The 23122-nt window shown below is 49.1% G+C and overlaps 1 protein-coding gene across 29 annotated transcripts in view; it reads right to left on the bottom strand.

Moving 5' to 3' along the window:
• The window catches only part of C20h6orf89 (similar to human chromosome 6 open reading frame 89), a 44295-nt gene that overhangs the window by 8577 nt on the left and 12596 nt on the right, over window positions 1-23122 (bottom strand). For 19 of the 29 annotated variants that reach the window (XM_087597070.1, XM_087597078.1, XM_087597077.1 and 16 more), the window contains 6 exons: window positions 21522-21729; window positions 20908-21121; window positions 9938-10092; window positions 9687-9826; window positions 6876-7005; window positions 4733-4856 (listed from right to left, as the gene is read on the bottom strand). In XM_087597070.1, coding sequence (XP_087453196.1) covers window positions 4733-4856; window positions 6876-7005; window positions 9687-9826; window positions 9938-10092; window positions 20908-21121; window positions 21522-21729 — 971 coding nt within the window. Of the gene's footprint in view, window positions 1-2040; window positions 2209-4732; window positions 4857-6875; window positions 7006-9686; window positions 9827-9937; window positions 10093-20907; window positions 21122-21521; window positions 21730-23122 lie in introns of those variants that run through there. The other 10 variants (XM_087597095.1, XM_087597092.1, XM_087597088.1 and 7 more) reach the window with 3 other exon arrangements.

Raw genomic sequence — 23122 nt, 5'->3', positions numbered from 1 at the left:
ACAGAGGGAAAGAACACAAGGTAACCCCCCAGCTGAGACAGTGGCCCTGCACTTCACCCCTGAGCCGTCTCAGAGCCCTCTGTGTTTAACTCCAACAATCACATTTCAGCAGGCTCTGGAAGCCCAGGCCCTGGGTGTAACCCTGCTCCGCACGCACCAGGGGAAGGACCCTGGAAGTTCAGGGCTGGCCTCTGCTTCATCCTCTTACCACAACCTCTGAGATCCTAACTGCTTAGCAATGGACTTTGTACAAAGGCTTGTTTTTCCTCCAAGAGTCATACAAAGGGTCCATTCTTTCAGGAAAAGCTCCCCAGGTGCAGTTCCTACTTGAGCTGAGGAGGCTCTGAGCCCTTCCACCCTGAGCTTTGTGCTTGACTTTCACAAACCCACAACCACCCCAGACTCCTCTCAGAGCCCTCTTTAGTTAGCCCCACTCATGCTCCCCACTGCTGTGGATGATATGTAGGGAATGAGGGCCAGGGAGAAGGTACAGGGTCCCACCAAGGGCAGAGAGGATCTCACAGAGGGTCACGACTTCAGCACCACTGGCCACTTTGGCCTATTGACCTGTGTAGCCATCTGACTTCTGCGATTTGGAACCAGAGGCCACTCAAGGTTTTGGTCCATCTTTGTAAGAGGCGATCAGTTACTAAGTACCTAGCCATGGCAATATACCGAGAAGAAGGCAGAGGAAGCTGGGTGGAGTGGTACACGCTTTTACTCTTCAGCACTGGGGACAGGCAGGTCTCTGTGAATTTGAGGCCAGTCTGGTCTGCATGAGTTTGAGGCTAGCCAGAGCTACACAGCAAGACCCTGCCTAAAAAAGGAGAGAGCAGACCATCCTTACTTGCATTGTTTGATAAGGACACCCCAAAAGCTGGTGGGGAAGCAGTCAGCACAGCAGAATACTATTTGGGTTACACCCGCGTCCTGACTAAGCTAACCTCTTGCCGTGCCTCCGTACAAAAATGGTAGGACAGAGGGCGGTGAAGTGAGCTGTGTACCTATAGCAAACGCTTGGGTTCTGCTCCTCCCTCACCCACACCACATCAGCTTTGAGGCTGCAGACAAACATCTCTGTAGAAGTCAGGCCTAAAGGTAAGACTCAGGGAGATGCCCTGCCTCCCTCAGGCTCCCTCAGGCCAGCCATTCCAACCCCTTCCTTCTGAGGAGGTGGGGCACAGCAGCAGTGGACAAGGGCTCTGCAGCCTTGGGGAGAGGGTGCTGGGCAGCTGGGGGGCTCGACTCAGAGAAGACAAACTGCTGGCTGTGGGGGTGGGGACAGGATTCAGTTAGTAATCCTGAATTGTAACCCAGTCTCCAGTGTCATCACAAAGACTCCGGGAGCCATGGACAGTCTGTAGGACGTACACTACCCTTTTTCCTCCTTGTGATGCCGAGGACTGAACTCAGGGCTCGCTGTGTCAGGGAAGCACCCTACCTCTGAGCTACACCCCTAGATCTAGGAGATTTTGGGGGTGTGGCAGGGCAGGCAGTGTTGAGACAGGGTCTCACTATGTAACACTTGGCAGACCAGGAACTCACTATGGACACCAGGTTAGCCTAGAACTCATAAAGATATGGACCTGCCTCCCAAGTGCTGGGATTAAAGGTGTGCACCATGGCAGGCACCTTTACACGTGCAATTCCAGCGATCCGATCCCCCACACTGGCTCCAAATTCATTCTCCCTGTCAAACTGTACCGATTAAAGTCAGCCATGGCTTTCCCACCAAGTACAGGGTGGTGTGGCAAGAAGAGTGGACAAACAGGTGGTATTGCTGCCTTCCACTGCACACCAAGAAGACAGTACAGGAACCATATCCACGCACTTCACAGAGCCACCAGCCTATTTCCCATTCCCTGGAATCCAAAGGCCTGGGAGAGGAGAAATGCGAGCAGAGTCTTGACCAGCAGCCAGTCTCCATTGATCCTTCCTGAGGAATCTAGACAGACAAGAGGGCGAGGCCCAAGCCACTGTCTCTAGCATACAGCTGACAGCCGAGCATCCAGGGCAGGTAACTAAGCAACCAACTGTGGGAAGTGTTTCAGTGTTTTATTCCCCGCTCCGCACTCTTTCCAGCCTAGGTCTCAGGTCTCCAAGCAGTTGTTTCCTATAGTTCTGAGAGAGTGGTTCCATCACAGATGACCAAAGGCTGGACCCCTCTGGCTACGATGTAGACCTTCCAGTGGGCAGCACCAGCATAGCCTTGGAGGAAAACAGCAACAGGAAAGCAGTGACTGTCTGGAAGTGGAACAGCGGGACAGCGGGACAGCAGGACAGCAGGACAGCGGGACAGAGTCTACTGTATGGCTGCTCTTGCTCTGAAGGTCTCTGGGTTCTCCGAAACCTAAGTAAGGATTCCTTGCTAGTTCTCTGTGACCTGATATTCAAAGAGAGACTCCAAATGCAGACATTTTTCTCTCCACCCTGCTATGGCTGGTCACAAAGCAGCTTGCTTTGAGGACAGCCTTAGCTGCCGGTTCTTAGGATGTGTTTGGAGTCAGTGTGATAGGCTCCTGTTATGTAGCCTACCCTGGCTTCAAGCCTGGGATCCTCCTGCCTCAGCCTTTTGAATGCTAGGATTTCAGGTGTGTCATTCTGCCTAGGTCTGGCTTCACCTTACACTTTTTAGCAAAACAGGATAGGTTCTGTGGGGAGCACAAGGCTATTTCTCAGATGATTTTACTAGCGCACACACAGATAAACTTAAATCAGCATTTTCTGTGTGCTCTGTAAACACTGTCCTGAAGGACTTCTGAAGAGAGAAGCTTCCATGGCTTCTCAGAGCCTTTGTAGACCCTGGCCACTGTGTGTGAAGACAGCGGCTTCCAACATCCTGACTCAGAAAGTCCATTGCCAGGGCCTTCTCAGAGCCTCCCACCTCCCCCTCGGGGTCATGAACAATGTGAAGAGCTGTTTAGAAAGCTCTGACCTGGATTATCTGAGTGTGTGAGGATGGTGACTGGCTGCTGCCACATACACAGAGCCTGTCCTACGCATGGAGCAGGGTGGGTCTCTTGCTGGGTGCAGGGCTACACCTGTATTCCTCACACGTGTAATACCAAGGCGGGAAGTCTTCCAGTTTGAGGCCAGCCACAATTGTGCAGCTGGACCCCATCTCAAAAAGACCAAAAGTAAGTTAAGTAAGTACACGGAGCGGGAGCGGGAGCTGGAGCGGGAGCTGGAGTGGGAGCGGGAGCGTCTCGGATGCAGTGGCTGGTACCTGTCTAGAAGCTGAGTGTGGAGAGCAGGCACTCACCATTACTTGGTGACTGAGGAAAAGTCACATGCTCTTGCTGGGACTATGCCATGATATAGTCATGCCAAGCATGCCTAACACTTGGTATCCTTGATAATGTCTCCACTCCTGAATTCCCTGTGATCTATAATTTCTTCCCTCCACTTCCAGGTTAAAGAATATTTTGGTAAAAAAGAAAAACCAGAAGTAAACCATAGTCAGTGTCCCAGGACCATTGGGAAGGGTCCTGGGCAGCCATGCTACACTCGTCGTGGTCTGACCTCAGTCCTTACCCACGTCAGCAGCAGCAATACTATCCCCTCCACTCCTACCAGGTCTGCGGGTGCCAACCACTGCCCTACTCTCCCGGCCTTGTTCTTTCCTCAGTATCTGCCCCACTTCTGTGCCTCCTGCCACAGGCTAGCCATCCAGGCTCTGACAGCCGGCCTGGCCTCTGTGTCCCAGGTGCTGTCGTCGTCAGTGCTTCCTGGGCAGCTGTCAGACACCTCCTCTTCAATCCTATAACTGACTCTGGGCTGTGGGAGCAGATGATGTGGACCTGGGGACATTTAAAGTGCTTCTGTACTTGTCTGAACACTGGTACTTGTAGAGGACAAGACAGAGAGACCGGCACATCTCCAACCCCCTTTTCTGTAACAGCCACCCTCAATGTAAGGTCACTCCACTGCAGGCAACAGGGCCCACTGTTTCCATGCACAGCCACTGATGTCACAGTTTCGCATGGCTGGGCCAGACCAGCTGGACCCCAGTACTACTGCTTGGTCTGGGTCACACTTACTTCCCATCCCCACACTGAAACAAAGGCTCTGGGGCGTGGAGCAAAGCTTGCCTCGGCGCCAGCTCCGGGCCCTCACTGAGGCGAGAGCTTTCTGAGCATCTAGGACTTCTGGTGGGCAATGCTCAAAGGACCCAACTGAAGTGGCCTCAGCTTAGCAGGGGCTCCAGGTCTCAGGAGACAGCACGTGCAGGACAGCAGGGCAGTTGCTGCCACCTTGTTCTGCCGAGAGGACTGCTGTTAATGGACTGACTGGAATAGATTCTGAGGAAACTGACTGGGAAGTGCAGAGCCAGAATCAAGGGTGGCTCATGCTGTGAGTCTGGACATGGCTGTGGGGCCCACCCAGAGGAGACACCCCATGTGAGAGTGGTGGCTCTTTACTTCAGACTGTCTAAGCTCACAACAGGTAGACCTGGCCTTGGCTCTGCTCTGGCCTGCCTGTGTGAGGCAGAGGCTTGAGGCTGCCTAGCAGATGCTGGGGCACTGGGAAGGTCATGTGACTCTCAGCTCAGCTTCATCATCTATAAACGATGAACTGAACTAAATAACTCCTAGAATCCCTTCTACCCTGAAGTCGCTATGCCCAGCAGACACCACCGTTCTCAATGATGTCTGCACATCAGCTGTGACATCTCAGCTGCTCTGTCTGACACTCGGAAGTAGTGCCTCTGTCCTCCTGGAACCCCACATACCAATGTCCCCAGACTCTATCGGCATGGCCACAGACTGACAGTGTCTTCGGCACTGGAAGGGAGGGATGAGCTGCAACATGGCTTCCCCGCTGCCAATGGTAAACAGGTCATGCACCTCATGCATCTGGAGAAAGAAAAGAGAGCAGGCGGTGAGTGACAGGTCTGACTGTTCTGGAACTTTCTGTAGGGCAGGTTGGCCTTGAACTCACATAGTTCTGCTTCTCCCTCTGGAGTACAGGGATCTAAGGGCTGTGCTAAGTGCTTGGCCTTTCACGTGGTCTTTAGCTAGCTGAGCAATGAGGAAAGCATGATTAATAACCAATTTTGTAATTATGTCTTGAAAGACAAAACAAACTAGTCTTTCCTAATCATGGCATCTCCTGGAACCGAGACCAGAGTAAAAGCTTTAATACGGGTTATTATTTAAAATTTTAAAATTGGGGCTGCAGAGATGCTCAGCAGTTAAGAGCACTGACTGCTCTTCCAGAGGTCCTGAGTTCAATTCCCAGCAACCCCATGATGGCTCACAACCATCTGTAATGAGATCTGATGCCCTCTTCTGGTGTGTCTGAAGACAGCTACAGAGTACTCGTATAAATAAACTAAACTAATTAAAAATTTTCCTTAGTTATCTGTGTCCCTATGTGTGGGTAGTCTTGGAGGCCAAAGAGGGAGCAGAATCCTTAGAGCTGAAGTCACAAGAGTTGGGAGCTGCTTGATGTGGGTGCTGGGAACTGAGGTTGGATCTTCTGCAATATCAGAAGTGTTCATAAGCTTTTGAGCCTCTACAGCCACCTATAGACTGAATGGGCAACATCCTCAGGGTCAGCCAAGAGCACCCAGCGTCCCAAGTGTGTCTCACAGCCTCATGGAGCCATCTCAGTAGCAGCCTGGGGCACAGGCAGCCACACCGGCAGGTGCTCCATCCCTGTAGCCCTGCAAGCAGTCCCGCAAGACCACAGTCAGATGGGTACAGCCCTCATTCATGGGCTCAGAGACTCAGGTCGCAACCCTTCATGCCCAGGATGGGAAGAAGACTGAGGGCCAGCCTTAGACAACACTGAGGAGTAGGGAAGGGGGGCTGAGTGGTGACCAGACCCTGCTTCTCCTCTGCGCCAAGGCTGCCTTGGGATTCTGGGCCTTGGCTTTACCAGGGACCAGGGACCAGGAGGAGGACAGGGTGGAGCAGTGGGCTGCTCAGAAAGCAAGCGGGACAGGGTGGGGAATACACATGGTCTAAGAAACCTGGCTCTCTCTCAGGATCCCTGTCTTTGGGGGCCACTCCCTTCTCAAACACTCCACAAGATAACTTTGATAACCATTTGAATGGCTGCTCTTACTCCCCTGGCTGGACTTCTCAGTGTTCAGCAAGCTGATGAAACCTACTTCAGTATTCAAGTGGGAAAACCATGAGGAATTCTGGCCCTCGCCCAGAATTCTATCGTAATTATGAAAATGAAATTACTCTGGGGCCCTGAGCTGGACACGCAGGCCAAAGCACTCAGCCTGTCCTCACACTACAGGCAGTACACGACGTGGGTTTTAGAGCCTTTTACATCCCTTCAGGACATGTCAGCAAGTTTGGAATAAGGAGCATCAGGAGGCTGTGGACACACACCAGGGCTGGCAGGGCCTCAGGTGGGAAACGTTATCCCTAACCTTTTTCAAAGTAGACGGACACACCCTGACCGCAGCCAGTGCTTGCTGCCTTCCTGTGCCATTCAGAGGCCAGGGCTTTACTGCTGGCCTTTCCTACGCTCTTGCTTGTGGGTGGGCTTTTCAGAGTTCTCCTGAATTTAGGTAAAAGGTTTCTCTCTTGGGTTGCATTTCTCAATTTACAAAAAGAAAAGCCCGGGACCACGATGACGCACTACACACCGACAGCCAGCCTATCTACCTTCTGATTCGAGGTAGGGATGTCAGACCAACTCCACACTCCTTTAAGGAGGAGAAGAAGCAGCAAGACACAGATCTGCAGGCAGACTTTCTGGCCATGCTCCTTCAAACCAGGGGCCAGCAGCAGTGGGGGGAAGGGGGGACCTTCAAGTCTCCTCCAAGTCTGCATGCAGAGAAGGCCTTCACCCTATCAGTCCATATCCCAAATGGAGGAAACTCTACACCCAGGTCCTCCGACATGTCTTACCTTGCTACCCACCACAGGTTCCGGTTGGATCAGGAAGCACTTGTTTAAGGAGGCATCTTTTGGAAATGGAAGTTGGGTAAAAACTGGGAAAAGTTCCCGTAAAATCTGTGATCTGTTTAGAGGTCTTCTCCTGGAAAGGTGTGAAACAGACACAAGTCACCAGCAGGCTAGCCAGCCCATTGCGGGAGTGGGGGGGTTGGTGATGGGGTGGTGGGGTAGAGTTGGGGTGGGCCACGTGTCAGGTGCAGGGGGAAGAGCTAGACTCTACCTTTTCTCTCTCTCTAAAAGTTATTTATTTATTTATTTATTTATTTATTTATTTATTTATTTATTTATTTATTTATTTATTTATTTTTATTATTTATATGCACTTGGGAGGCAGAGGCAGGTGGATCTATATGAGTTTGAGGCCAGCCTGGTCTAAACAGTGAATTCCAGGATAGATAGTGAGGGATACATGGTAAGCCTTGTCTCTTAAAAAAAAAAAGTGGGGGGCTGGGGATTTAGCTCAGTGGTAGAGCGCTTGCCTAGGAAGCGCAAGGCCCTGGGTTCGGTCCCCAGCTCCGAAAAAAAGAACCAAAAAAAAAAAAAAAAAAAAGTGTGTGCATGCATGTGTATGCCATGTGTGTAAGTAGCCACAGAGGGCGGGAGAGGGAGTTAATGCCCTGGAGTCAGAGTTACAGGAGCTCTGCTGTGCTGCTGGGAGCCAGAGTCAAGTCCTCTGGAGCAGCAAGCACACACACCTACCTGTGGCCCTGTGTGGTGTTTCTGGGACAGGCCTCATGCAGTCAGCTGCCTCTTCTTTACTCTGCAGCTGAGCATAACCTTTCCCTATCCTCCTGCCCCACAGCCCAGTGTGGGGTCACAGGCATTCATCATTCACCCAGCAGGACCATGCCTAAAGCATGGGACTTACGATGACAGTGCTGCAGACTTGCGGTGCCCCAGAGAGAAGCCCTCCCTAGCTGCGTGTGTGTGGGTGGAATGTTAAGTCTCAGCTAAAGCTGAAGACAAAACAGGGGTCCATTCACCATTTCTTGGAGAAGAGGCTGAAGTGACAGACGCAGGGGAGAGACTGAAGAAGGGAAGAGAAAGGAGCAAAGGCAGAAGCCAAGTGTGGCCCGGGCAGCCTGGGGAACTGGGCACTCTACACACAAACAGACGACACATTTAAGAAAGGTGGGGGGCCAGGGATGGCTTGGCAGGCAGAGGAGTTAATGTGTAACCCTGACAACCTGAGCCCGCCCCTTGGATCTCATAAATGGCAGGGTAGAATCAACCCAAGATTTGTCCCTGACCCCCTACAACTGAGGGGACTGGCTCAGTGGTTAGAGCACTGGCTGATCTTCCAGAGGTCCTGGGTTCAATTCCCAGCAACCACACAGAGCTCACAACCATCTGTAATGGGATGTGGTGCCCTCTTGTGGTGTGCAGGCATGCATGTAGACAGAACACTGTATACATACTAAAATAAATGCGGTTTTGAAAAAAGAAAGGTAGAGTCATTGAGAAATTGTCCAGCAAAGGGGCACTGAGATGGCTCAGAGAGTAAAGGTATCTGCTCCCCATCTGACAGCTTGAGTTCCATCCCAGAACCCACAGGACAGATGGGGAGATTCCTACAGGTTGTCTTTTGACCACCACACACACACGACAGCATGAGCACTCTCACACACGTACACAATAAGTACATGAATGTAATAAAATGTTTTATAAAGATGTTATCCAGGGCTGGAGAGATGGCTCAGCGGTTAGAGCACTGACTGCTCTCACAGAGGTCTCAGTTCAAATCCCAGCAACCACATGATGGCTCACAACCATCTGTAATGAGATCTGATGCCCTCTTCTGGTGAGTCTGAAGATAGCAGCAGTGTACTCACACACATAAAATAAATGATGTTATCCAACAAAACCCCTAAGATGAAGTTCTAACTTTTCCTTCGAACCAGTTCTCCATGGAAGCTGGTTCTTCCTTTCTGAGGGAACCTCAGCTTTAGTGAATGGCTCGTGTTTCCTGTACGACACAACAAGGACCTGGAAAACCAGCCAGTTTTATCTTCTGAGTGAGCTCTGGACACTAACTCTTTTCTTTTAAGATTTATTTATCTTATGTATATGACCACACTGTCCTTGACACACCAGAAGAGGATGTCAGATTCCATTACAGATGATTGTGAGCCACTGTATGGTTGCTGGGAATTGAACTCAGGATCTCTGTTAGAGCAGTCAGTGCTCTAACCACTCACCCATCTCTCCAGCTCCCAGACTCAACCTCTCTGACTCTACTCTTGTGATGTGCAGAGTGGGGACAAGAAGCCCATAGGACACAGTTCTCCTGTCTATTATGCTTTCTCCTCAGCCCTCGGCCCTCCTGAGCCTTCTCCACTAGAACAAGGTTGAGAGACAGAATCGGTTCATGATGGTTTGAATGAGTGTCCCCCATAGGCTCAGGTGCTTGAACATTTGGTCCTTAGTTGTTGGGACTGCTCCAGGGAGGCTTAGGTGTGACCTTGCTAGAGGTGTGTCATTTTGAGAATTTAAAGACTCTGCTTGGTGCAGGATATTGACTCTCATTCCTCTGGAAATACAAACCCAAACAAACGACTTGGCCACAGCCTTTTATCACAGCACTAGAAAAGTACCTAAGACCAAGACACAGCAAGGCTCTTCCTTAGCCCTTCCCTTCCTCCCTGCGCTCCATGTAGGTTGACTTGAAGATGTGCTGTGAGCTGACCACCTGGTACTGGCTCTCACTGCTTGACACCTACCTGCCCCTCCCCTACACGTGCACTAAGGACCCTTCTCACTTACCATGGGTAAGGAAACGGGAACCACCTCTCAGGAAAGCAGCGCCACCACTTGGTGAGAACGCCCTCGGTGAAGCCCTCTGTGACTTCAGGGTACTGACAAGAGAAGCTCTGAATCTCTGCAGACAACAGAGGCTGTCCTGTCTTAGTGACACAGAGACAAAGAAGACCACAATCAGTTACCACAGCTTTGCAGGGCTTGATCCAGCCTTTCATGGGCAGGCTGTCCATAGGACAACCTGGCTTCTTGCTTACCTTGATCACCAGAGGACGGAGTCTCTCAAAGTTCTTGGGAGTGTCTTCTGGGAGCGTTACCTTGAGGGGTAGAATCTGGGCGCAGACAGTGCAGTTGGCAGGAATGGGCTCTGACTCGTTCTGTTCACAATTATTTGATGACCAGGGGTCAAAGTCTGAGAGGAAGAGACAGAGAGCAGACAGGAACAGAAGAACAGGTGGTGAGCACAGTAGCCCAGGAACAAAAGAAGACAGGAGAGCAGCAGTTTCCTGTGGAGACCTCTGTGAGGTGTGGAGGCCGGGCTTCTGGGAAGGAGGCTTCTCTTCATATGCTTCCTACACTTTGTGGGAAGACTCTCAACACACACATGTACTGTATTCCTTAGGCCAAATGCCTCAGTGGAGCCTAACAGTTGCACCGAGCATTCAGCTACACGTTTCCGGTCTCTGACCTGACATCCTGGCCTGCCATCTTCAGCACAGCGTAGGGCAGAGCATGGGTGTGCCCAGTTAAGAGGCTCCTGATGCATGGACACATGCATGTATTCTGCTGTGGCCTGCACCTGTGTGGGGCCAGGCTGACTTTGGGCAGGAGGAGTGAGGGAAGACAGAGGGGATGGGGACTTTCCCTGGGCATTTTTGGTACACAGGGAACTGCCTCTTCTGTAGACAGAGTTCCACCTCAACTCACAAGGGATGCGCTCCTTCCGACTGCTGCTTCCAACCCCAAGGACAGCAGTGTGGTCAGAGCAGGAGTATGACCCAGACCCAAGCCTAAGTGGCAGCCAGCTTCCTGACACTCCTGCTTGGCTTCTCTGAGGGGCCTGTACCCATGGCCTTCTTTGTCTCATTTTATCTTGTTCTAGGTTAAGAGCTCTGTTTTCAAAAATGTTTCACAAGATGACTCTGAAGAGATCTAGATCCTAGAGCAGAAAGGCAGCACAACCAAAGGTGGCGGAGACAGTCAGCCTTCCGAACCAATACACACAAATACACACACTTGGGAAACTGTTCCTCAGCTGGGCATGGTGGCACATGCCCTCAGTCCCAGCACTTAGGAGGCATGGCAGGTGGATCTCTGAGTTCAAGGCCAGCCTGATCTACACACTGAGTTCCAGGACAGCCAGGGCTACACAGGGAAACCTGTCTCAAAAACTAAAAACAAATCAAAACAGAAAACTTTTCTCCACAGAACACTCTCTGAGACAGACAGACAGACAGACAGACAGCACATGTTTTTTTTTCTAAGGACAGTGGCAGATGCAGGGATCCTCACCAGACGGGACTGCAGTGTGCACTCTGTCTTCCATGTTCCCTACCAGACACAGCACCTGGCTTTCTTTGAGAGCTGTCTCCACTTCCAGGGCTCTCAGGCAGATGCTACACCCTTCTTCTAAGACACCTCTTCCCTTCAGGGTTCTCTAGGGTCTGTAGGAATCCCCTCAGAGCTACCTGTTTACATGGCATATAGGGGGCTGCCAAGTTACACATTTTTCTTCCCTTCGTCAATATTTTCAAATGTTTCTTACTAAAAACGAAATATGATGATTTCTTGTCAAAATACAAGAACTCCCTCCAGGTAATGGACACGAGGAAGCCTAAAGACAAGCTGGCGTGATGAGACAGAGGCCGAGAGAGAGGCTGCCGTGTCGGCCTGCCTCAGCTTGCTCACTGTGAGGCCTCCTTCCCCATCTCACAGAACAGACCTGTATGTCAGACTGTGCATAACAAGTTCCCAAGGCACCCGAGGAGTGGGAAGCGCACTAGGGACAGAAGGGGACAGAGCTGCAGCGAAAGGTGACGCGAGGACTTCAAGAGCTTGAAGCACGCCTAGCGCTTCTCCCACAGGAACTTGGATATCAGAAGTTTTTGAGCATATTTGAAAATGTTTCCAGATGTTATAGGAAATTATGCTAGGTTGTGACAAGGATGTCCCGAGAGAGAGGCTGGCCCGGTTATATCTCGGTTTTAACCTTTGTTGGGCAAGAACACTTGATGAGAAGAGACAGCATTGAGAAGCCAAAGATGTGACAAAGAAGTTAAAGGAAGACTGCTTGAACTGCATGGCCTTCCTTCTCTGGTGTCTGCATGGCTGACACCGTCCTGTCCAGGGAGCACCGGCATGGGAGAGCTGCAGATTTCCTCACACTGAGCCCCACACTGCAGACGTCTGTTGTCACATCAGTTTGTGAGATCAGTTAATGATGAAAATCTTCCCATGAGGTAGAGGTGAGTGCCAGGACAAAGGGGAATCTTCTAATCAGGACGGATGTGGGGTGAGCTAGCAGCCACAGCTCTGAACCTTTACCTTGGGGTTTGTTTGGGTTGGGGGTGTTGGGGGTGGAACCACCTAAGACATTGAGCGTGCTAGGCTGGCAGCCCACCGTGGAGCTATACCTCTAGGTCTGTGACGGGTTCAAGTTTTACTATGAGGTGATGTAGTCCAGGTGTGGAGGCCTTGGCAAGTAAGCACTGTCAGAAACAAAGAAACTGGGGACCAAGAGGAAACCCTGGGATGTCGCTCCCTAAGTTTAAGCAATCCATGTCAGTGCTAAAAGGGGCTGGACACGGGGGAACAACACAAGAGGTAATATCTCAGAATGTAAAAGCCATCAGCTTCCTGTCATAGTGGCACATAGCTGCAATCCCAGCTTCTTAGGAGGCTGAGGCAGAAGTGGACCCAACATAATGACGAGCAGAAATTCACCAATGGGGGACTGAAGTATTTCTATCAAGGACTGAGCACCAAGCACCCATGCTGGGATCCTGACAGAAGACACCCGTGTAAATGCAATGCAGTGTGAAGAGGCCGGCCCTGCTTCCTGAGCACTGAGGCCCCATGGAGAAGGTCCTGGAGATGCTCTGCTTGTCTCACGGGTCACATGGTGCGACCCTAGGGAGGTGGCAAATGCGTGGTACAGAGGCCGTGTGAGAACTTGCTGTACTTTCCCCTCTTGATTTTGCTTTGAACTCAAAATTAGTCTAGAAACTAACGTTTACTGCTTTTCCTTTAAACTCTCCTGGCATGTGACCCAGCAGTGTCTAATTTCCTAGGTACAGGAAACTGAACAGTACCTCGCAGAGAAGATATGGCTCTAACTTTTATTCGGGCATGAATAAAAATGTTGCCGACTGAGGTTGGTATTGGTAAACCAACAGTATGTATTGAACAGAGGGTCTCTGAACAGGAGCACACATAAGATAGAGTTATGTATTGATTACTGATTAGACAACTACTGCAGAGCCTGGATGTGCTTCCTTCAGTGACAGACGCAACACACTAACCGGGTGTGTGGGGAGCTGGTTCTTATAGATGCTCATGTGTCCAGGGGACGTGCAGGTAAAACACACTGCACACAAAAATAAACATATCTTAAAAAAAAAAAAAAAGGAGCTGGGATCTCTATTTTTGAGAAAGTAATCTGATCTCTAATCTTTCAATAGACACAGATGTAAATTCCAGATTATTTACAGATACAAGTGATAAAAATTTACAGAAAAAGACAGGACATAAGGCATGGTTTTTATTATATTACTATTATTTTACTTGTATGTCTGTGCGGCCTGCATGTCTGTGTACTATAGTATGCCTGGTATCTGAAGAAGCCAGAAAAGGACCTTTACAGAGGTTGTCATGGGTGTTGGGAACTGAATCTGGGTCCTCTGGAGGAGCAACAAGTGCTCTTAATCACTGAGCCATCTCTCTAGCACTTGTCTTTTGTCTTTCCTTCCCTTCCCTTCCCTTCCCTTCCCTTCCCTTCCCTTCCCTTCCCTTCCCTTCCCTTCCCTTTCCTTTCCTTTCGAGATAGGATCCCTCTAGGTAGGCCTGGCTGTCCTGGAACTTGTCATATAGATCAAGCTGGCCTTGGACTCAGAGACTCCTGTCTCTATCTCCTGAGTTCTGACATTAAAAGGTTTGCAACACAAGCCTCCCTCCCACCTTTAGAGACAAAGTTATTTTAGCGACAGGCAGTCTAGAATTTGTTATATAGACCAGGCTAGCCTTGATCTCAGAGATCTGCCTCTCAAGTGCTTTGGTTAAATGACCGGCCTTGTTTGTTTGTTTATTTTAAAACCAATGTCTTACTAGACTGGGAGATGGCTTAGAGTTACAAGTAGTTCTAGCACAAGCTTCATCAATTAAGATTGACCCCTGAAGGCCAAGGTAGGAGAGAACTGGCTCCACAAAGCTGTTCTCTAATCTCCACATGTGCAGTAGTCAGCTGAAGGCTGCTTGGAGACTGGCTTCCAGGCAGCTAGGATGAGGGTTGAAAGCCCACACCCAGTGACACACCTACTCTAACAAGGCCACACCTCCTAATAGTGTCACTCCATGGGCCGAGCATATATAAACCATCACATTCCACTCCCTGGCCCCCATAGGTTTGTCCATACATGAGTCTATGGGGTCCATGCCTACCCATAGCATAATACAAAATACACTTAGTCCAACTTCCAAAGCCCCCACAGTCTATAGCAGTCTCGACAATGTTAAAAGTCCAAAGTTCAAGGTCTCTTCTGAGATCCATGCAATCACTGAACTGTAACCCATAAAGCAAGTCAGGGACCAGCTGGGCAAACTCCAGACTCTGCATCCCCATGTCTGATGGCAAGCGGTCTTCAGATCTCTAACTCTTTCTCATCTTTGCTGACTGCAACAAACGTCTTCCTCCTGGGCTGGTTCCCCTCCCTGTTAGCAGCTTTCCTCAGCAGATAGCCCACAGCTCTGGCATCTCCAACATCTTGGAGTCTCCAATGTTACAGCTTCTGTCTCAGTGTCTGGGATCCACGCGTGATCTTCTGGGCTTCTCCAGAGGGCTGGCATCTCTTCTCCTGCTCTGCCCTCTGCAGCGCTCTAAGCTCGGGTTGGTCCACTCCATTGCTGCTTCTGTTCTTGGTGATCATCCCATGGTAATGGCATCTCCAATATGCTGGGGTCTTCTGCTGCAACCAGGTTTCACCAAGAGCCTCTCACAGGCTCTCTTCATGGTGCCAAGGCTCTACTCCTTTGCCTGACCCCTTCAGTCCTGGGCCATCAACTGCAACTGAGGCTTCACCTTCACCAATGGCTTTCTCTAGCCTCTCACAGTGCCCAGCCTCAGCTGCAGTTCATGACCCCTTCATGCCTTGAAAACCAGGACCACCTTGGTGACTCTTTTTTTTTTTTTTCTTTTTTTCGGAGCTGGGGACCGAACCCAGGACCTTGCGCTTGCTAGGCAAGTGCTCTACCTCTGAGCTAAATCCCCAACCCCCACCTTGGTGACTCTTACATATTACAAAGTACAGCTATAGCAAGAGGTACAACCTTGGCGATCTCTGGAACACAGCTTCTTTGTGTTCTCAGGAAACACCTCCCAGAAGATTTCACCTCAGTGATGCTGGCTCTTCTTGATCTTCACTAGTTTCTTAGCTCCAGCTGACCAGCATCAGCTTTTCTTCCTGTAGAACCTGCCGGCCTTGAACTCAGAGATCTGCTTGCCTTTGCCTCCTGGGATTAAAAGCTTGTTCTGCCAAGCCTGGGCCTCTAAACTTTGCTGGGTGGGATCAAGCCCAAGATCACTAGTCCCTTAATTCAATTTAATATCCTAGAACACAGGATCCAGCTCCATTTTACTTCCTGGAGCCCCTTTAATACTCAAACCATATATTTTATATTTTTCCTTTTTCAGCTTGCTACACTTGTTTGAAAAAGCTCTTCCATGAGACTAAACCAGACAACGAAGTCTATGACGGGCATCTCTGAGACTTCCTTTGTCAATGTAATTAATCTGAGTCTCTTCGCCTTAGCTTCAGGTAGATTTCAGACAAGGGCAAAAAGCAGTCACATTCTTTACCAAAATACCACAAAAACAGTCTCTACACCACATACTGAAATTCTTCTCCACTGAAACCTCTTGGGCCAGGTCTGCACAGTTCAAATCACTCACAGCAACAAAGCCTTCCATACTCCTACTAGGATGGTTCATTAAGCCCCACTTAAAGCATCCTGTGGCTTTCCAAATCCAAAGTCCCCAAATCCACAATCCTCCAAACAAAAGCATGGTCAGGTCTACCACAGCAATGCCCAAGTCCTGGTATCCACTTCTGTCTTAGTTAGGCTTTTAGGGCTGTGAACAGACACCAGGGCCAAGGCAACTCTTATAAAAACATTTATTTGGGGCATACCATCAAGGTGGGAGCGTGGTAGCATCCAGGAAGGCATGGAGCAGGAGGCGCTGAGAGTTTTATGTCTTCATCTGAAGGCTGCTCTGAGGAGACTCACTTCCAGGCAGCTAGGATGAGGGTATTAAAGCCCACACCCACAGTGACACGCCCACTCCAACAAGGCTAGACCTCCTAACAGTGCCACTCTCTGGGCCAAGCATATGCAAACCATCACATATGTGCATACCCCTCATATCGTAATAGTGAGTCCTTCAAAGGTATACAATGGGTTGAACAGCATCCCTCCACATCCCCACTCTTGTCCTTTCTGGATTTGGAAACAGCATCCTTGTAGATACTGTTACCATGGGACCCTACTGATGCAGGACAGCCCTAAATCCCATCTGAATGCTGCCCTCACAACAGGAGAGAACACCCAAACTCGCAGCGGAAGACAGCACGTGAGGATGGAGACAGACACAAGCAAGCAAGGACAGTCAAAGCGGCTGCAGACCACCATGCCAAGGGCTGCCGTAGGCAAACGTTTCACTTCAGAACCCCAGCTCCACAGTTCCCACAGGATAATTTGTTTGGAGCCATCCAGACTGCACACTTTGTTTTGGCAGCATTAGAAATTAACAGTATGGGCTGGAGAGATGGCTCAGCGGATAAGAGCACCCAACTACTCTTCCAGAGGTCCTGAGTTCAATTCCCAGCAACCACATGATGGCTCACAACCATCTGTCATGGGATCTGATGCCCTCTTCTGGTGTATCTGAAGACAGCTACAGTGTACTTATATATAATAAATAAATAAATCTTAAAAAAAAAAAAAGAAATTAACAGTGTGTCTAACTAACAGTATTATGCATATAGTTTTTAATATACATATGACCTAAGAAGGATCATATATATATATATATTTATATATATATTTATATATTTATATGTATATACTTAGGGAATAAAATTTTAGGCCAAGTGTGGTGGTACATGTGCAATAATCCTAGCACTTAGGAGGAGGCTAAAGTAAAACTATCATGAAGGTCATCCTGGGACCACACACACACACACACACACACACACACACACACACACACACACACACAGAGTTAGGACTATGGCTCAAGCCCTGGATTCAACTCTACAACTAAAAAGGAGGGCTTTTTCATGTGCATGAGTGTTCCTGTGTGTGCAGGTGTGCCTGAACATGGGTGTGGAGGACAGAGACAACCCTGACCTCAGCCTCAATAATGTCACCCTCAGAAACAGTAACCAAGCAGCCAACAGCCTGGCTTTCCAGCACTGGGACCACAGTGTGCGCCATCGTGCTCGCAGGTAAGTCCCAGGTATCAAACACAGGGCCTTGTGCTCACGAGGCAAGCACTTCACCAACTGAATGAGCCTTCTTTCTCCCCAGTCCCAATGAGTATTTTTACTTTTTAAAAATTGTTTTAGTTAGGTATGGTGGTGCTTGCTTTTAATCCCAGCACTTGGGAGGCACGGGCAAGTAAATCTCAGTTCAAGAGGTCACTAAACATACAGTGACAGCTCCTGTCTCAAAATCAGTCAGTCAGTCAATCAATCAATCAACCAAAAAAACAAGCCAAAATGGAAAATGCTTTAATTGCTTCTCAGTCTTTTGGCTAAGGTCATGTATAAAAATATTTTAAATTATTTTTATTATTGTTTATGAGTGCACGTGGAGACTAGAGAACAAGTTTATCTCCTTCCACCTTTATGTGGGTTCTGGGGATCAAACTCAGGCTGAAGGCTCACAAGGCAAGCATCTTTACCCTGTGAACCACTGTGCTAGCCCAAGAGTACTTTTCTTAAGAACAAAATCTTGATTATCAATGAGACAGATCTAGTTGCTCCCAAGGCAGCCCTAAGAAGTCCGTGCAGGAGCAGAGCGGGCAGCCATGCAAGGAAGATGAGGGGTGAGACTGTGAGGACCACGTAGCACAGGCTGCTCAGGTGTCAAGGGGAGCTGTTTTTGCTTTCCACACAGCCCTGAGGTCACTGAGGGGGAATGGCCAGCCATGGAGTGTGGAGAATCCTCCCACAGTATCCTAGTGGCATAGATGAGGGTGGACTCAGCTGGCCCCTCTACCTATAAAGGTGCTGTCTGTCTGTAATAGTGGCCGGGGTTGCCATAGAGTGAGCAAGCTCCTACTTGGCAGCCAGGCTTCCTCCAGCTCTATAAAACACTGCTTCCTGTCTCCTGCTGCCTGTGGTTCCCACCCACCCCCTCCAGTTTGCAGCAGCAAGGCAGAGGCCACCCAGGCCGGCTCTCAGCAGCTGTCCATCTTTCCCTAAGTCAGGGCTCCCTAACTGCAGACACCGTCCTCTAACTAGTTATCTTAGAAAACAAAACCAAGCATGACCCAGAGGAATTTCTTGGAGCCACCTCTCAGGTCAGTCAGAGTTCTCACAGGCAGACAATTCCAGCGTTAGGCAAGCCAGTCAGCCTCTACCGCAGCACTCTCCTCACGTGAGTCTGTGAGGACTGAGAAAAGAACACGAGGTCTACAGCACAGTGCCATTTCAAGGCGCTTGTCACAGGAAGTGAGAGCTGCCTAGCACCAACCAGGCCTGGAGCCCAATCTCCAGCAGCTGAGGGAGAAGCCTCTTATTATGTCTGTTTCTGAAATCCAAGTATTTCATAGCTGGGCAGTGGCTGTAACTCTAAGCCTTATTTATTCCTTAGTCCCAAAGCAATGAAGGGTCTGCTATTTCCCCAAACTCCTCAATGACACTGGATCCGTGGCCGCCTCCTTTTGAAGTGCAGAATGCAGAAAGCTCTCCTTGTGAGCACAGATCCAGCTTCTCCACACGAGGGCCAGCCCAGGCCTGTGCACTGTAAAGGTGTGTACTGACTGAAAACCGTCCACTGAGCTCACCTCAGGTCTCTGTGTAAGTGTGGTGAGGTGCTATTTCCTGGAGCACCAACACGAGTAGCAACCTCACAGAGGGAACTGCTCCCTGCTGCTCAGCAAGTGTGTGCCATGGCTCCTGGGGTGAGCGGGCCTCATGAGCTCCTCCTTATCCAGGATGGAATGAATGATGCCGGCGCCATCTTGTACAAACAGATACACGTATCTTTAAGTTTGTTTTCTGTTTTTTGTTTTTTCAGTTTTTTGAGAGGGTTTCTCTGTGTAGCCCTGGCTGTCCTGAAACTCACTCTGTAGACCAGGTTGGCCCCAAACTCAGAGATCCTCCTGCCTCTGCCTCCTGAGTGCTGGGATTAAAGGTGTGCACCCCTTTTGCCTGGTAGCCACAATATCTTTGATGTAAATGATTTCAGCAAAACTCAAATGCTTATATGTCAGAAATCTGTGAGGGAAAATGTCAAGTTGCATAAATTGGGTATGAATTTTCAAGTGGAATTAACTGTGGTACTGGAAATTGGTATTCAAGTGTATGGCAATGAATAAACATGGCATTTCCAGGCAGTTTAAAATAAATCCCCATAGACAAAGCCTCATGGCTGAGCTCTGATCACACAATGTTCTCTTCCTCTGGTTTTCTCTTCAGAACTTCCTCAAATGTACAAAGATAGCTTTCAAAGGGGACCAATCCAAGGGGATTTTTATGATTGATAATGTCAGGCTTTAAGGAATGACATTATGATTTTATGAAAGTTAGCTTAAACCAGTCAAGTTTTTTTCTGGAAACATTTTCTAAAAAAGTTATCCTGGATTCTAAAGGTTTCAGAGCAAAGTTATAAAAGAATGTGGCCAAGTGAAATTTATATGACCAAAGCAGCAGCAGCAGCAACGACAACACAAAAACCAAACAAAAAAAGTGTAGTCAATAGTGACAACCAACTCCTGAAAGGTGCTCTCTGTCTGCACCATTGTGAGTGCTGTGGCACACATGTGTACACACACACACACACTGCAGCGCACAGACATGCAGCACTCTCACACTCACACACATGATTGGCATATACACACACAATGCACACGACACTAATTAGCACATTTTTCTCAAAACTTAACAGGGTTTGGGAGTAAGCTCAGCAGAAGGTTCTAGCACGACTGTTCACACAGTGCTGTGTTTAATTTCCAGAGTGGAAGAGGAGAAAGAGGAGGGAGAGGAGACAGGACTCTTCCCCTGAGTAGTACCCCTCTACTCTTTATCAGACAGTAGGTCTGGGGTGATCCCATTCCTTGCTGTTTTCACCCAGCCTCCTTGCAGCCTGTAAGGCCCAGTATCTCTGCTGCTGCACTGCTGCAGGGCCTCTGCAACCTGCTGGGCTGGCAAAACTGCCACGCTCCAGAGCACTACACCAGGGTCACTCACTTACTGTGGTAGCGAGAAGGAGCAAGGCGACAAAGTGACCAACACCAGCCCAATCAGATAACAGTGGTGCGAGGACCTGGTTAGAGTTGTCTAACACAGGCAGAGAAGCCAGGGGAGAAGGCTCTTCTGTGGACACCCATCCCTATCATGGTGTCCTAACGTTAAAGAACTTGAACTTGACCCCTCCAGACATGCTTCTCTGGCAAGCCTAACTTCTCTGAGTGCCAGTTTCCTTGTCTGTAAAATATGGACAGTACAGCTCATTCCGTAGTCACAGCAAGGGTTGCGCTAAGTCACACAATACTAGGAAGGTGTCTCTTACTAGATCGAATAACCCTTTTCCATCAAATACTGTCAAAAACCCTGGATCTCAGGTTGGGCATAATGGCTCATGCCTACAATTCCAGTGTTGGTGGGTCTGAGGCCAGCCTGAGACACAGACCAAGTTCTAGGACAGGCTCATCGACACAAGATCCTATCTCAAACAAACAAATCAAACAAAAAGAACAGCGTACTCCTAAGTAAGCACAGCCTTCTACCTGGGAAGGGTTTGTCTTCCTCTCTTCCTTGCAGAGGAACGCCCTTATTCTCTGGCATGTACTTCTTGGTAATGGGCAAGGACACCAGCCGAATGTGATGAATGAGTGAGCGCCAGGTGTGAGCTCCAGAAAGCACTGGCTCGGGTGCTAATGAGCTAAAAGGCTGAATTACAAAGTAGGCAGTGAACAAGATTAATCCCAGAGTTAGGAGGACCTAGAAGGAAAGACAAGAGTGACATTAAGAGTTGCCCCAACATAGAAAGTCCCGTATCACTGAGGAGAAAACCACACCTCTTTGCTACTTCAGTGTACCTAGAGCTAATCCAGACCATAAACCAGCCATTCACTTGCACCTCTGAAGGCATTGAAGCTCAAGAGCTATGAGGCCCGCAAGGCTCCCCAAGCCTCCATCCCACTGCCAGGTGCTACGTCCACTGCACAAACACACAGCTTTCACCTGATGCCAATCAACAGCACAGTCACATTTCCTAGTAGGACAGGACAGCAAGAACAAAGGCCTGTTCATACTAGAACAACCCTGCTCAGCACTGAGTCCGCAGTAACTGGGAGGGACGCTGAGGCGTCTGAGATGGGCTCTCCGAGTGACATGTTACCTTATACATGGCTATAAGGAGAGGGTACTGGGGTGGTCCCCTTTGAGGTTCATTCTTTTCGAGTAGCTGTCTGATAAACTTTTCAATCGCCTTCTCGGACATTCCACACTGATGGCCTGTCTGTCTCACCAAATCAACAGTCTCTGAAAGTTTGTCATAGATGCTGATCTCATTAGCAGCAAGATCCATGTCTTCCAAAATGAAATCCCTGAGAGGGAACAAAAGGAAAAGGACAGTTTCTTTAAAGTTCTTCCTGCCCAAGCTACCTCTTTCAACAACATTTCTTTCTTTCTTTCTCTCTCTCTCTCTCTCTCTCTCTCTCTCTCTCTCTCTCTCTCTCTTTCTCTCTCTCGTATTTAAGTACACTGTAGCTGTCTTCAGACACCAGAAGAGGGCATCAGATCCCATTACAGATGGTTGTGAGCCACCATGTGGTTGCTGGGATTTGAACTCAGGACCTCTCGAAGAGTAGTCAGTGCTCTTAACCACTGAGCCATCTCTCCAGCCCCTCAACATTTTTTGACTCTCTGAGAGAACACATATTTTGTTTTTTCCTTCCAAAGCACACCAAATACTTTGACCAAATATAACAAATACCTAAAAACAACGTCAAACTGTTATATATGCACACTTTTGAAAAGATTGTTCTCTGTTTTGAACCCACACCTTGCTATGTTACTCAGGGTGTTATAGTTCTGAGGCTTGAGTGACTCAGTCTCTTGGATGCTGAGATTTCAGCCCCAGACAGGCCACTGTGTCCACTTTATACATAAGTCATAAAATGTCATTTAGCTAGGCTGTGTGTGGTATGCATGCCTTCAATCCCAGCACTCAGGGGGCAACAGAAGGTGGATCTGTGTGATTTCAAGGCTAGCTTGGGCAACATAGAGAGACCCAGACTCAAAAAGAACTTTTTTTAATTAAATGCCTTCCTATTTTTTTCATATAGGAGTTCTAGTGCATAGGACCTCCCTACCTCCAAAAGTGCAGATGGCTCTTACCTGCCTACTTCAGTCTCTAACCTTAAAGAGCACTGGCATGACGCATGCCGAGTCCTTAGTAAGGATACGCTTCACCTGGATGACAGACCAGCAGTCAAGCAGCTCCACAAAGAGCAGCGGCCTGGTATGTCACTGCTCAGGGTGACAGAGTACAGCTCCTCTCCCTGCAATGTGCCTCCTTCCTCCCATGGGCACCTTCTGTTTGGTCTTCTTTCTGCCTAAACACTTGAGTACAGCTCGCACATCAGAATTGCCTAGAATTTTTATAGGGCTGCTTCAACCTGTCCACTCTTGCGAGCTGCTCTCCTCATGCTAACCCTCAGGCAGGTCCGAGGTGACCCGATGGAGCTCTCTAGTCCTTATCATATCTGACTTACAAACAGCCACGGTTCTAAAGTGGTGGCTCCCTGTGGTTGTGATCTACCTTTCTCTGAAGGTTGGTGGTATTGAGCACCTTCCCCAGTGCCTACAGGGCTTTTAGACCACTGTTCTACAGGAAAGGCTGTCTTTTGTGTCTTTTGTCTCTTGGACTGTCTCATTAGTCTGTGGAAATTCTCACTGTGCTCTGTCCTGGACAACAGGCAAACATTCCCTCAGACA

Source organism: Rattus norvegicus, chromosome 20, assembly GCF_021556685.1.
Source record: "Rattus norvegicus strain SHRSP/BbbUtx chromosome 20, alternate assembly SHRSP_T2T, whole genome shotgun sequence".
Classification (NCBI taxonomy): Eukaryota; Metazoa; Chordata; class Mammalia; order Rodentia; family Muridae; genus Rattus; species Rattus norvegicus.
This window is presented reverse-complemented; position numbering and strand designations above follow the sequence as displayed.